Source organism: Podarcis tiliguerta (genome assembly GCF_965153285.1).
Source record: "Podarcis tiliguerta genome assembly, chromosome: 3".
NCBI lineage: Eukaryota > Metazoa > Chordata > Lepidosauria > Squamata > Lacertidae > Podarcis > Podarcis tiliguerta.
This window is the reverse complement of record NC_139536.1, coordinates 11347618-11360829: the sequence shown is the minus strand read 5'-3', so window position 1 is coordinate 11360829 and position 13212 is coordinate 11347618. Positions and strand designations below refer to the sequence as shown.

Genomic DNA, 13212 nt, shown 5'->3' with positions numbered 1-13212 from the left:
TGATTGGAATCAATGGGGCAAAATTCTGAGTAGACATCATTAGAATTGCAGCTTAAATGTCTCAGAAGGTCACTAATTTCTACATATCAAAACCCTGAAAACTTTAATGTATTTCAACAATGCTTCATAATGTCTGCAAAGATACATTTTCAAATTATTTTATACATGGTGAATACTAAAATCCAATACAGTAAACTGATCATACTGAATATGTTCAGATATAGCTGTAACATCTTTCCCTCTTCAGACTCTAACTATGACTTTCAAGTACTGGTACAAAAGGGCAGGGCTTTTTCTATTTGGAACTCAGGGAAGTGTGAACTTGGTGAGTTCAAGTACCTATTTTTCTAGAAAAATAGCACTGCTAAAGGGACCACTGAAACTTTACGTTTGTTATAAGGAGGAATACGCGGGTGGCGCTGTGGGTTAAAGCCTCAGTGCCTAGGGCTTGCCGATCGAAAGGTCGGCAGTTCGAATCCCCGCGGCGGGGTGCGCTCCCGCTGTTCGGTCCCAGCGCCTGTCAACCTAGCAGTTCGAAAGCACTCTCGGGTGCAAGTAGATAAATAGGGACCGCTTACTAGCGGGAAGGTAAACGGCGTTTCCGTGTGCGGCTCTGGCTCGCCAGAGCAGCGATGTCACGCTGGCCACGTGACCCGGAAGTGTCTTCGGACAGCGCTGGCCCTTGGCCTCCTTAAGTGAGATGGGCGCACAACCCTAGAGTCTGTCAAGACTGGCCCGTACGGGCAGGGGTACCTTTACCTTTATATAACTGCAAAGTATTTATTTGGCAGTGAAACTCTTGACCTAAAAGACTTTTGCCTAAAAGAGATAGTCTTTCAGTATCTCTGAAGGACTGCCTCCTGAAAGTATTAGTGAAATGAATGTGAAACTTGGCCAATTTTTGTCACTATGTTTTTATAATGTCCCATATTTTCCGGCATGCCCCCGTTTGCCAAACTAATGGTATGTCAATATCTACTCAAAAGGAAGAGTTTGTCTAACTTCCTGTTTTATATTTTGTGAACATGACACATACTTTGTCAATTTTTGAAAGTCTAAAATGGACTACATGCACAAAATCCATTTCAGCACTTGTCTGTACTGGAAAAGGATTCCACACTGGGTCTATACTGGTATGTTATTACTTATCTATTAAACTGTTCTGGTTTGCAAACTGTAAGCAGTGGCAGGTGGAATAAATGAAGGCTGTACTTGATAATTTGAAAACTATCAGTAAAGCATTCCAATCAGCAATTTCAACCAGCTCTATAAATGAGTATTATAAGATTCAAACATAGTGGTATAGTTATCAGATTTAACTTTTTTAAAAGAGAGGAAGCTAATATGGCTCTGTGACATTTCGTCTATTGGAATGTTATACAGCTATTTCACCCAGGAATAAAGGAAAAATTGACAGCCTTCTGTACATAGTTCTATGAGGTTGTGGATTTAGAACCTTAGAAGTAAAATATTTCTGTATGGAAAGAAATGTTTTTTTAGAAAACCAACAAAAATGACTTCAAATCTGAGTAGTTTTGTACTAGAAAGTCACAAATATTCTGAATATCTAAAGTAAGCACTCTTATGAGATATCTGGCTATGGCTACTGTTTAACAGAGCTAGTGACAAAAGAATGCTTGTGACAATTGATCACATATATATTAGTTCACAATTCATTCTAATAGTATATTTGCCCATGCAGGAAAGTATGGGTGATCCTGTGATTAAGATGCCAAAGTTGAAAGCAAACATAATGTCACGCATCGCTAACTGTTAATACTGAGGAAATCTGTGAGCTGAAACAGAGCCGTCTCATGTTCACACTGATGTGTTAAGGATATGTGCCAAGTTTCTCATTCACAGTTATGCTTGGATGGGTGACACCATCCTCTTCCCTTAAGCAACTGCTCATGATACAAGCTACCTCATCACAAGCTCAATTTTAAGAAATAATATTCCACTAGACCATAGCTGTCAACTTTTCCCTTTTCTTGCGAGGAATCCTATTTGGAATAAGGGAATTTCCCTTAAAAAGGGGGGGGGAGTTTACAGCTACGCCACTAGACACATACAAGAAAGCCATTCCTTTATAAACAGTACTTCAAAGAAAATGTTAAATTATTATTATTACACTGCGCTTAGGTTTTCTAAGAGGAAAAAGTACCGTAATTAAAAAAAAAAGGCATTCATTTTCCATAAACAAAAACAAAGAAAAAATAAAGGCAGCAAGAAAAATGGTTGTATAAAAGGTTTTGACTATCAACATTTCCTTTCACTAAATAAAGTCTGGAGTGCTGCTAGAGTGCATCTGCTCAGGTGCTTCCTGCTTGATGTCTCAGCATTAAGTCATAAATACAGGAAGAGAATGAAAAAGAAAGCATGATTTGGCAGGGGAAAGTCTCCACTCAAAACGTTTGCTGTGTGCAATTCCCCATCAGGGTGCTGATATGGAGCAGGGGAGAAAGATTAGTGCTTTGGGAACATGAGGTCCATGTGGGGGCTGCATGCTGAAATACAAAATCAGACTTCCAAGACAAGCTTCAGATATATGTGCCTCTTTTATATCAGGGTAAAAAAATTCATTATCTTCTGAAGTAGAACTCACATCAGTAGTACTACCTGGGGCTGCTGGGAGTTGTGGTCTAGATCAGTTGAAGACACCAGATTGGTGAAAACTGATAATTGGACCGATTTCTGGCTGGGATGAGAAAATCTAAGTTTGTGTGTTATAAAGATGATTGTGTTCGACAGAAAACTGAATATCTGATTACCAAATAGAATTTTATGTTGCTTTGATGCATTCAGACTTAGAGCAGGGCTTTAGTATGGCTGCATCTGTTTTGTGGCACTCATCCATTGTCTCCCGATACAAATGGATGCCAACCAACCTGATTCCTTGCAAAATACAACACTATCTGCGTTTTGTGGAAACAACTGAATACATTTTTTGTTCCAACAGGCCTTCCCAACTGAATGAATGGGTCTCTGTCATGGTTTCTCTCTCTCTCTCTCTCTCTACACACTATATATCTGTATCTATAGCAATATATATTTGGTGTGTGTTGTTTTCAACTGTGTTTTTGCTGTTTTTATTGTACATTGTCCTGCAATGCATTGTGGGGGCAATAATAATTCACCCTCCCACAGAAACCTTAAGGGTAAAAAGCTTTTGAAGGACAAAATTTACTACTTTTTCCTATACCCTTATTTTCTGCACCAGGCTACACCAAATATATTAACAACTGTGGATACAGTTACTGTCACAGACTATCCAGTATTATGGATCAAAAGAATAAAAAGGGGAAGAAACCAAAGAAAATTTATCTTATACATCAACCCACAAAGTAAATCGGGATTTTTAAATAAAAAGATGAAAATCAGAGGATAAAGGAGGACATAAAACTAGGAAAGACAGAATGATCTGAGGATCATTTGTAGACAAAAGAAATAGCAATGATCTTAGAATCACTGATAACAAAAAATGGCTAAGAAAGAAGATTGTGCGATCTTGATGTCAAATCAGAAATTTAACTCCAGGAAGTATTTTTTTACATTAATTTAAACAGCTGTGTCCTCAAAGCAGCACAAACTGTGAAAACAGTTGCACTATTGTTACATTTTAGTTTAACTACTACATGTGCTCCTTTATATACTGAAACAAACTTGTTTTATTTACTACGTTCAAGCAAAAACAAACATGTATTTTGTCAGGCATCCCAGGAGCAAATCATTGCCAAGTGGACACAATAAACCCACTTACAACATTTTCAAATGACATAAATAGCCACAAGCTTTTTTTTTTAAGTGCATATATTTTCGCTTTCAAGGCATAATTGTGAACAGTTAAGAGGATGCATTAAAATATAGTCACTTAAATTCAATGTGTGTACAGCGGCCTTTAAAATTAAAAATACTGCTTCCTTCATCCCAGTTGACAAATTCTGAAATGTGAATTGAAGAAACAAACTGATACAAATAATTCATCTTTTGCTCAGAAACCGTAAGTGCAAACTTCACTGCTATCCATTTATTTTGTTTAAAATATTTTCCTCCATAACATTAGAGCCAAAATAGATGTCATGGCAGCAATGCCATTTGCTTAAATATAGAATTTTTCTGATCAAGTAAAAGAAAGAAAGAAAGAAAGAAAGAAAGAAAGAAAGAAAGAAAGAGGTGTTTAGAAGGTTTAAGGCCACAATCCTTTCCACATGTCTATGGCTGAAAGAGAGGATTATGATAGCACATAAATTTCTCTCCATTGGCAGAAAGGAGTGCTGTTATGTTGAAGGAGGCTCTCCCATGTCAGAGGCCTCAAGGTACAGTACACCCAAACAAGCAGCAAGCTGCTGCCAGCTGTTCAGCATGAAAAAACCCTAAAATGCCATTTTAGGGCAGTGTGCCAGCAGCTTTACATCCACTGAGTAAAGTTATGTGAGTCTGATCCTCTGGTTCCTCAGCTATACCAGCTTGAAGCTGGCATAGCAAGAAAAAAAGGGGGAGGAGGCATGCCCCCAACTCCCTCAACACTTTCTTGCCCTTGACAGTAGAAGCATGCAAGGCTACAGCTGACCTTCCCAGACCCTAGCCCAAGATTAGGATTGCTCTGTTATTTTAAACAGGAAAAAGGACACATAGATAAGGAGTCTAGACCTACCCCCTCCTGTAGCTTCCCTCATCAGCTCAGGGCTTTCAGGGCACATTTTCTACACATTTTATGAACCTGCCCAAATCTCCAGGGGTTTCAGAATATGGTTATCAATAAAACCCAATCGATCACAGCATATCAGTTAATATCAAACACCTTATAGAGAATCTGGTAATAGCAGCTAGAAGACATATACTCCAACACTGGAAATTAACAGAACCTTCCACTACAACAGAATTGTTATTTAAAAATAATAGAAATTGCAATATATATAAAACTTGTGTTTCCCCCTCAGGGTTCACCAAAGGTGCAAGAAAATAAATTTAAAGGGATTGTTTTTACTTCTCTTGAAAGGTTTTGTTTCCGTAACTGATAATGTCCAACCTTGTGTCTTTTTACAATGCTATAATTTAAAATAATATGGCCATGACTATATCCTGCTTATACTTGTATTTCTATCTGTTTTGTAGCTTATGTTTGCATCATTTATTGCTTAAATTGTTTGAAGTTTTATTCTGTAACCACCAGACTGGTGGGGGGGGGGGGTAGGAATCTTACTTAGGGAAAAAATGCAGTCAGTGCCTCACTTAATATGAGCCTTCAACACAACTGACCTAGTTATGGGCCCTGGAATGAATATATAAAGTTGCCCTAACAGTGACCTACAATGGGAAATGTAGACAACTGAAGGGAACATGGCATAACAGAAATAAAATCTGTGCTGCTGGAACAGAAAAGCCTTACTGAACAACTGAATGGGGAAATGATATTTTAAACAGATGCTTTGGACTGTTTGTTAACAGCCATTATATTCAAATCAATAAACACTTGAGGAAGACATTTGTAAAAGATCCAATGTCTTCAAGTCCCTCCACACAACAAATAAGCTATCACATCATTAGTCTAGCCATTTCTTTCAAGTTATAGCAAGTATGATTAAAGTGATTTAAAATACCTTAGTTTCAGTAATACAGTGGTACCTCTAGTTATGAACTCAATTCATTCCAGAGTCCGTTCTTAACCTGAAACTGTTCTTAACTAGAGGCATGCTTTCGCTAATGGGGTCTCTTGCTGCTGCTGCGCCGCCGGCACACGATTTCCGTTCTCATCCTGAGGCAAAGTTCTCAACTCGAGGTAACTTTTCCAGGTTAGCGGAGTTTGTAACCTGAGGCGTTTGTAACTCGAGGTACAACTTGAGGGCAATAGGCTTCATGAAAAAAGGCCCATTTCTGTGGTGGCCCCCGATTTTGGAACTCCCTTCCTACTGAAGTGCAAATGGCTTCACCTCTGGCAGGAGTATATGCAACAGGGAATAGGAGGGACACGGGTGGCGCTGTGGGTTAAACCACAGAGTCTAGGACTTGCTGATCAGAAGGTCGGCGGTTTGAATCCCCGCGATGGGATGAGCTCCCGTTGCTCGGTCCCTGCTCCTGCCAACCTAGCAGTTCAAAAGCACCTCAAAGTGCAAGTAGATAAATAGGTACCGCTCCGGCGGGAAGGTAAACGGCGTTTCTGTGCGCTGCTCTGGTTCACCAGAAGCGGCTTAGTCATGCTGGCCACATGACCCGGAAGCTGTACGCCAGCTCCCTTGGCCAATAAAGCGAGATGAGCGCCGCAACCCCAGTCAGTCATGACTGGACCTAATGGTCAGGGGTCCCTTTACTTTTTACACATCTTCTTTTGCTGCTGTGCTGATTAATTTCATTTTGAAACAAATGTGGAATCCACAATTATTCTGATCCACTGATTTCAATGGGACTATGCAGAGTATGACTTAGCTGGATATCACCTATAGTTACCCCCAGCTGCTTTCATGTGCAAAGGGGCAGTGATTAGCTAATAAAAATATCCATCAAAAGATGCTACCTTTTCATATCTTGCATACCAAAATATATTCACCAGCAACCCTATTGCCCCCGAGTACTTCAAGGACCAAGCATCCTCCAACAGCTCTCATCTATTTTCCTACATCCCATGCCTTGCCTTACAAAATAGCTGTTCCCAACATCCTGCTGGAATAAGCCTCTCCACATCCAAACTTCCTGCTTCACAGGTCAGAAATCATCACCGTCTATTTAGTCCTTTCACCACTGGCTGCAAATTCTGTTAAACAGCACTCTTTCTTTGATATCAGCATACACTGATGCCAAAATCCAGCTTTCTCCCAATTGAAATGTAGAGAGTTTGAAGACTGGGACATTCACGGGGAAACCAAAATGCTTGTTTACAAAGCTATTGTACTACCAACCTTATTGTATGCTTCTGAAACATGAACCACTTATAAACACCATCTCCAACTCCTTGAAAGATTCCATCAATGGTGTCTCCAAAATTTTTTACACATCACGTGGGAAGACAGGTGAACTAATGCTGGTGTACTGGAAGAAGCAAAGATCACCAGTGTTGAAGCAATGATTCTTCAGCATGAACTTGGTTGGGTTGGTCATGTTGTTTGGATGTCTGATGATCATCTTCCAAAACAACTACTCTGTTCAGAACTTAAAAATGGGAAGTATAATGCTGGTGGTCAACAAAAGAGGTTTAAAGACTCTCTCAAGGCAAATCTTTTTAAAAATGTAGTATAAACACCGACAACTGGGAAACATTGGCCTGTGAGCGCTCCAATTGGAGAACACCCTTACCAAAGGTGTCATGGACTTTGAAGATGCTCAAACTCAGGACGAAAGGGAGAAATGTGCTAAGAGGAAGGCGTGTTTGGCAAACCCTCACTGTCATCAACTCCCACTCAGAAACCTATGTCCCCACTGTGGAAGGATGTATGGATCCAGAATTGGCCTCCACAGTCACTTACAGACTCACCGTTAAGACCATGTTCATGGAAGACAATCTCACTCGGCCACGAGTGATCACCAAAGTAGTAGTAGTAGTAGTAGTAGTAATATTTAATAATATGTTTCTAAAAACTTCCAAATTTCTTCTTGCTTTTAAGCAGAGCCAGCCCCTCTGATCCCAGGGTGGCTGAATACAATAAAGGAGGGGATGTAGCTGGAATATCCTGCAGCTGATGCTTTATTTGTGAAACTGAATTGATTGTGAGTATTGTTCATCACAGCACAGCACAGTGAGTCCTCTCTCTCATGAGAAATGCTCAAGTCCTGATTTGCAAAAGCTGATAAAGCTACTTGAAAGAAGAGACCCATTTTATTGGACTGGCTTTCACAAGGAATTTGGAAGAGTTTTGAATTTCAGAGAAAGGTTACATTTAGTTACCAAAGTCTATTCATGGCATGGTAGTGAAGTGAGAATCTGTGTAGGACTGGAAAGTACACTGACAAGCTTCTTTTGATACTGGAGCCTATGAAAGTAGCTCCTATACATGATCTGACCTAAATATAGAAAAGCTGTTGATTAGGAGCACCATTCCCATTATCATTAATATCTTCTGCAGAGGCCCTTTTCCATGTCTTCTACCACCAGATATGAAAATCATCAAATCTCAACAGTGGTACCCCAGTTCTGGAATTATCATTAGGTTTCCCCTTCAAAGAACTGTCAGCATAAGCAGCATGATCCTTATCAGTTCAGGACCCTAGACAATGGAGTGTGCCTCCAGGGATGAAGTCAAACTGTGTTGTTTTTGCTGCATTAGGAACACTGAAGTGACTTCTCCGGGGTGCAAGCCTGGGCAGGATATGTGGAGGTTCCAAGCTGCCCACATGACAAAACACCATACCCACCCCCTGGCCTGATGTGGTCCTAAGGAAATCAGAGCATACAATTGGTACCAGCTAGGCTGCAAAAGTTGCCAGAATGAGGCGTACAAGGGCCATCCAACTGTCTTAGGGACTTCACTCTAGTTTTGTGTAAGGTTTATTCCTTAGCCTTTTCTTTGGTCCCTCAAAGCAGCGGAGGTTTGGGGTCAGAGTTTTCCTTTTCCTAGATGGGCTACCTCCTCAGTTTGAAGATCCCCATCTGTCCCTTATTTCCCTCTACAACATGTGCAGAAACTGGTTTATTGACCTTCAGACCCACTATTGGTCTCATTCACTCAATCCGCTACAGCCTGTCTTTGCATGCAGGAGAATGCATGGGGCATAGTGGTGCTTTAACCCTTTACCTTGCTAGGGTCCTGAACCAAAGCAGCCACCCACTCCCCATGCCTGGGGAAAAAATTTCCTAAGGAAATTGTTGGCATGGGGAGTCCTCTATTATTTCAGGGGGACAAAAGGTTCATGTCCACTACACTGGAGTCCCAGGTCTATATCCACATCACCACCTTTCTGTTTTTGGGGGTGAGAAGTTTGTACTCAAGGTCAAACTATAAGTAAACCTCATGTGCAGTCTTGTCCTAAATCTTAAAATTATTTGTTAACTGTGGTTGGCATCCATCTGTATTGGGAGACAGTGGAGAAGTGTGCCTTTGGGGGTGAAGTCAAACTGTTGAAGAATTACAGCGTCTGTTGTGGCTATCCTCCCATGTTATCTCTGCTCTCTCAGCCTTTTTTGTGGTCCAAAGGAAAGCAGAGCAATATGTTTGGCACTAGCTTGACTACAGGAGTTGCTGGAAGATAACTAAGGGTTTCCTAAATTGTTATGCCATTCCAGATTCACTGGAAAACTTGGACCACAGCCTAGGTAAGAAACAGTCAACTGTAGAAGTGGAATATGCAATTTATGATGCCCCCCAGCTAATTATTAACAACAACAACATTTGTACCCCTCCCATCTGACTGGGTTGCCCCAATCATACAGCAACTATGAAGCAGCACTTCACCCTCTGCCTGTCTTAAAAGTGTCCCACTTAACACTGAATGAGTGAACCCTCTCCTGGTATAGAACCAACACAGAGAGAATGCTGAATCAAACATCTTGAGGTTCTTCATTTTAGTTTGCCAATTGGTTTGTCAAAATGCCCTGTGGTTAAAGGGTGTGGTGGTTGATGTTCCAAGTAGCAGACCAATAAGTCTCTGCCCCATGCTCATAGTGGTCTATAGGAAACTCATTCATATCCAGTGACAGAATCAGTGTGGCCATGAGCTAGCCCCTCTCAGAATTTATTGATATGTCATAGCCTGAAAGGGAATTGTAAAGCTTTTGTAGACTCCCGATTAAAATATTTGCTACCCTCCCAATACCAATTCAGAGTTTGTGCTAATTTAATTGACCTTGGGATAAAATGTAGCCAATTTAGATAATCTATATAGCAGCGTTATTTCATAGTTGCTGTATGATTGTTAATTAGCTGGGGTCACATTGTGAAGGAGAAGAAAATGGTGCCAAAGGAGCAGCAGAGAGAAGCAGTTTGCATCTCTCCTTAAATCAGGGCTTTTTGTCAGAAAATGTCCACACATGAGCACTTGGTACAGCTGTACTCTAAATGTGATAGCCAAGTCAAGTTGTATGTGACTGACTTTTTTGCAAATCAGCTAGCAAACTGAATTATCATTACTCCAAGCAACTCCGCTTAAATGGTATCAAAAAATAAGCTGCCTTTATTCAGACACAATGGTAGCAGAAGAGAGCATTTTCTATCACTGACACTGTTATAGTATAGGTGTGGCATGATGAGTCAGATGCAGACTAATTTCTCTGCCACTCTTTGTTGTCTCCCTTGATACTCCAGTGCCAAAATCCTCCACTGTAAATAAGAGAAGACCACAAGTGTTTTTCTGGGCACTATTTTCTCAACAGCCTCAGTCAGCCTCCAATCCAAATCAGGTCATCAAACAGCGTCAACTTTACCTTTGCCTGTCCCATCCCAAACACATCACCATGCCTAAGCATTCTGGAAGCTACCTAGGTTCATAACTCTCAGGAATGAAATCCTACTGGCCCACCACCCTGAGTACCAAGAGTAATCTAAATCTTCATAAAATGATGGTAGAACTACACAGCAGTTGAAACAATGTTCTGTTGTGGCCAAGCTACTATAAGTCACGGTAGAGACTTATAGTACACGCTATTCCATATAAGAAGAAAGAATTTCCATCTCTACCAAAGGATCATCTCCAATTCTCCACTGTACCAAAAGCAAAAATAAATAAATGAGTACATTACAAGGCTCTTAGTCTTTAGAATGACATCCTAAATTCTATTATGTTTCTGACTATACTGAAAGTAATCATCCAGCTATACAGCTTTATTAAAGAACAAAAAATTGTAATCTCTGGCTTCAGGTAATCATATTCATTGAACTTTCATGTCAGTGAAGTCTGACTTCATACTAGACTTTTTTATACATAGCCATTATTAACTGCATGGATCCTTAATTTGTGAACCCTTTGAATGTTACTTAAATCAGAAAGTTTTAACAACAGTACTTGTTGCTGCTCATATCTTTCGCAGATGTTGATTCATGCATGATGATTTCCACATGTTGAATCACTAGCTTATGAGCAACAGCTCTTGGGCAAACAAAGTACAATAGACTACACAGGACTAAAACATGTTTGCTCCCAATTCAGGATGTGGAAATGTTACTTTTAGGTTTAGTCCTGTGTAGTCTAAAAATGTTTTAGCAGCAAGCTGTAAGCAATTTCATTAGTAACATTCATCTTTCATCAAAAACTGGGGAAACCTCTTGTGGCAATGTTCATCCCAAAGGAAACATGCTGCTTCTGGGAGTGCCCTATTTCTTATTAAACTACATTTAATTTCCCACAACTTTATTCGTTAAGATATCTCACCACTGAAAAATAGAATGAATATATGGCTCTTCCATCCATATGAACGATACAAAAATTAACATCACTTAGCCATAAATTAAGGTTTAAAATAGGAATCCATTTCTGCTGGGTTTTCCAATATTAATTCAAACTGGGGACAGACTAGCCTTTGTAATGATCACTACAAAATGATGCCATTGAACCAAAATACTATCCTCAACAGATGTCCCTCAAACTTTTGTTCTGAGCTGTGTTTCTGAAGTATATTACAGCACAGAATAATTAAGTGCAGCTTTCATTTAAACAAACTGCTGAAATCAATGGGGTTTCCTTCCCAAGTAAAATTAAGATCAGTTTGCAAGCACTATTGCATTTTGTCTTAAACATTGATGAAAATCAGGGATCTGAAGCTCCACATAGATAACATATGAGGGACGAAACCTGGAAGGTTTCTAAAAAACATTAAAATGTATACTGAGCTTATATGGCAAATATAAAAAGCTGAGAGTTGAACATTTCATCTGAGTACAATTATTCTCAGTCCAGATGCAGTACTTAACCCTTTACTGGACTGAATCCTGTGTTACGTCTGCCTAGCAATTTTGCATCTCCCCACTTCTGCTGAATTCTTGTGGATATACAACTCCCAGGAAACAGCTGCACCCAGAAGCAGTACAAACAATTGGGAATATGTTAAGGCACTGAACTATGTTCCCAAGTAAGCAGAAAAAGTGACCACAAGAAATAAATGCATTCTTAGACCAACTGCTAAAAGTGGCATACAGAAGACCAAATCATACAATAAAACAACTTACATTTGAAGCATGACTTCATTCAAGAAAACTCCATCCACAAGTGCAACATATTCGTCCAAGTTTGTTGGATTTCTTCCAGCTAACGGTCCAAATGTCTTGACCTATAACAGAATTATCACAGTGACATACTTCGTCTTGGTCTCTACAGTAAAAAATTACACACACACATTTGAAATCTCTGCCACTGAATAGTGAATTAATGCTTACCCACGTAACAAGAGGGCTGGATATGAAGACCTCCAAAAGAGGTGTGAAAATCTCGTTTTCCATCTTAAGATTTTTTTTAAAAAAAACAAATCAGGATTTTCCAAGAAAGAAAGAAAAGCAAAACAAAACCAGAAGCCAGTATGAGGTTCCCTCCGTTGCAGTAATTCCGTAAAATGCTCCACGAGTTCAGGAAGAATACGTCCAAGCTAGTTCCCCCGATAAAATTCAAAAAGTAGCCAGGGCAGCGGCGACAACAGGGTTTTCATTATGCCCCTCGTCCAGAAAAGGAGCGGTCGCGAGGCCATCGACGATCATTTTCAGGGATTTCCCCCCCCCCAAAAAAAACCCTTCCCCCGACGCTTCCTACGGATGTATGTCTTCGACTTCACTCTCTTTCTTCCTCTTCTGTCCGTGCTTTAAGAGGAAGGAGAAAGAAAGGAAGCGACCCTACGAGAGAGCCCTACATCAGCCAGCCGCACAACAGCAACACCCCCCCAGCTCCTTTTCTCCCCCCGGGGCTGCCGCCGCACCAGCAAGCGAGACTGCAAAGACATGCAAATCCCAAGGAAAACTACCTCGACCCAGTTTCGCTCCCGTGCATGTGTGTGACAAGGGGGGGGGGTCGCCCAGAAATCTCTCCTTCCAAGCCACCACCCCACTTTCCAAGTCCCCCCCTTTTCTCAAGCGTGCCCGCACAGGAAATCCCTCCCCGCTCCGCAAGCCAGGCTCGCTTCCCTCCCCATGCAGACAAGGAGGGCGCCGGCTCCTTCAGCTAAGGTTGGTTTGGGGTGGGGGGCGGGTGCAAGGGAAGGAAGGAAGGTTGCTTTTTCCACCCCACCCGTGGGGAGGCAGCTTTCCTCAGGGGGCGACACCTCTCTAGCCAAAAGAGGTAGAGATGGATATGTAGGGGGGGACCCCA

The 13212-nt window shown here is 40.8% G+C and overlaps 1 protein-coding gene across 5 annotated transcripts in view; it reads right to left on the bottom strand.

The window, feature by feature from the left end:
- CCDC88A (coiled-coil domain containing 88A) overlaps positions 1-13212 on the bottom strand; it is a 79213-nt gene extending 66001 nt beyond the window's left edge. For all 5 annotated transcript variants that reach the window (XM_083432418.1, XM_083432419.1, XM_083432416.1 and 2 more), the window contains exons 1-2: positions 12294-13212; positions 12087-12187 (exon numbers count right to left, since the gene is read on the bottom strand). In XM_083432418.1, coding sequence (XP_083288544.1) covers positions 12087-12187; positions 12294-12356 — 164 coding nt within the window. In that variant the 5' untranslated portion in view covers positions 12357-13212. The remainder of the gene's footprint in view (positions 1-12086; positions 12188-12293) is intronic.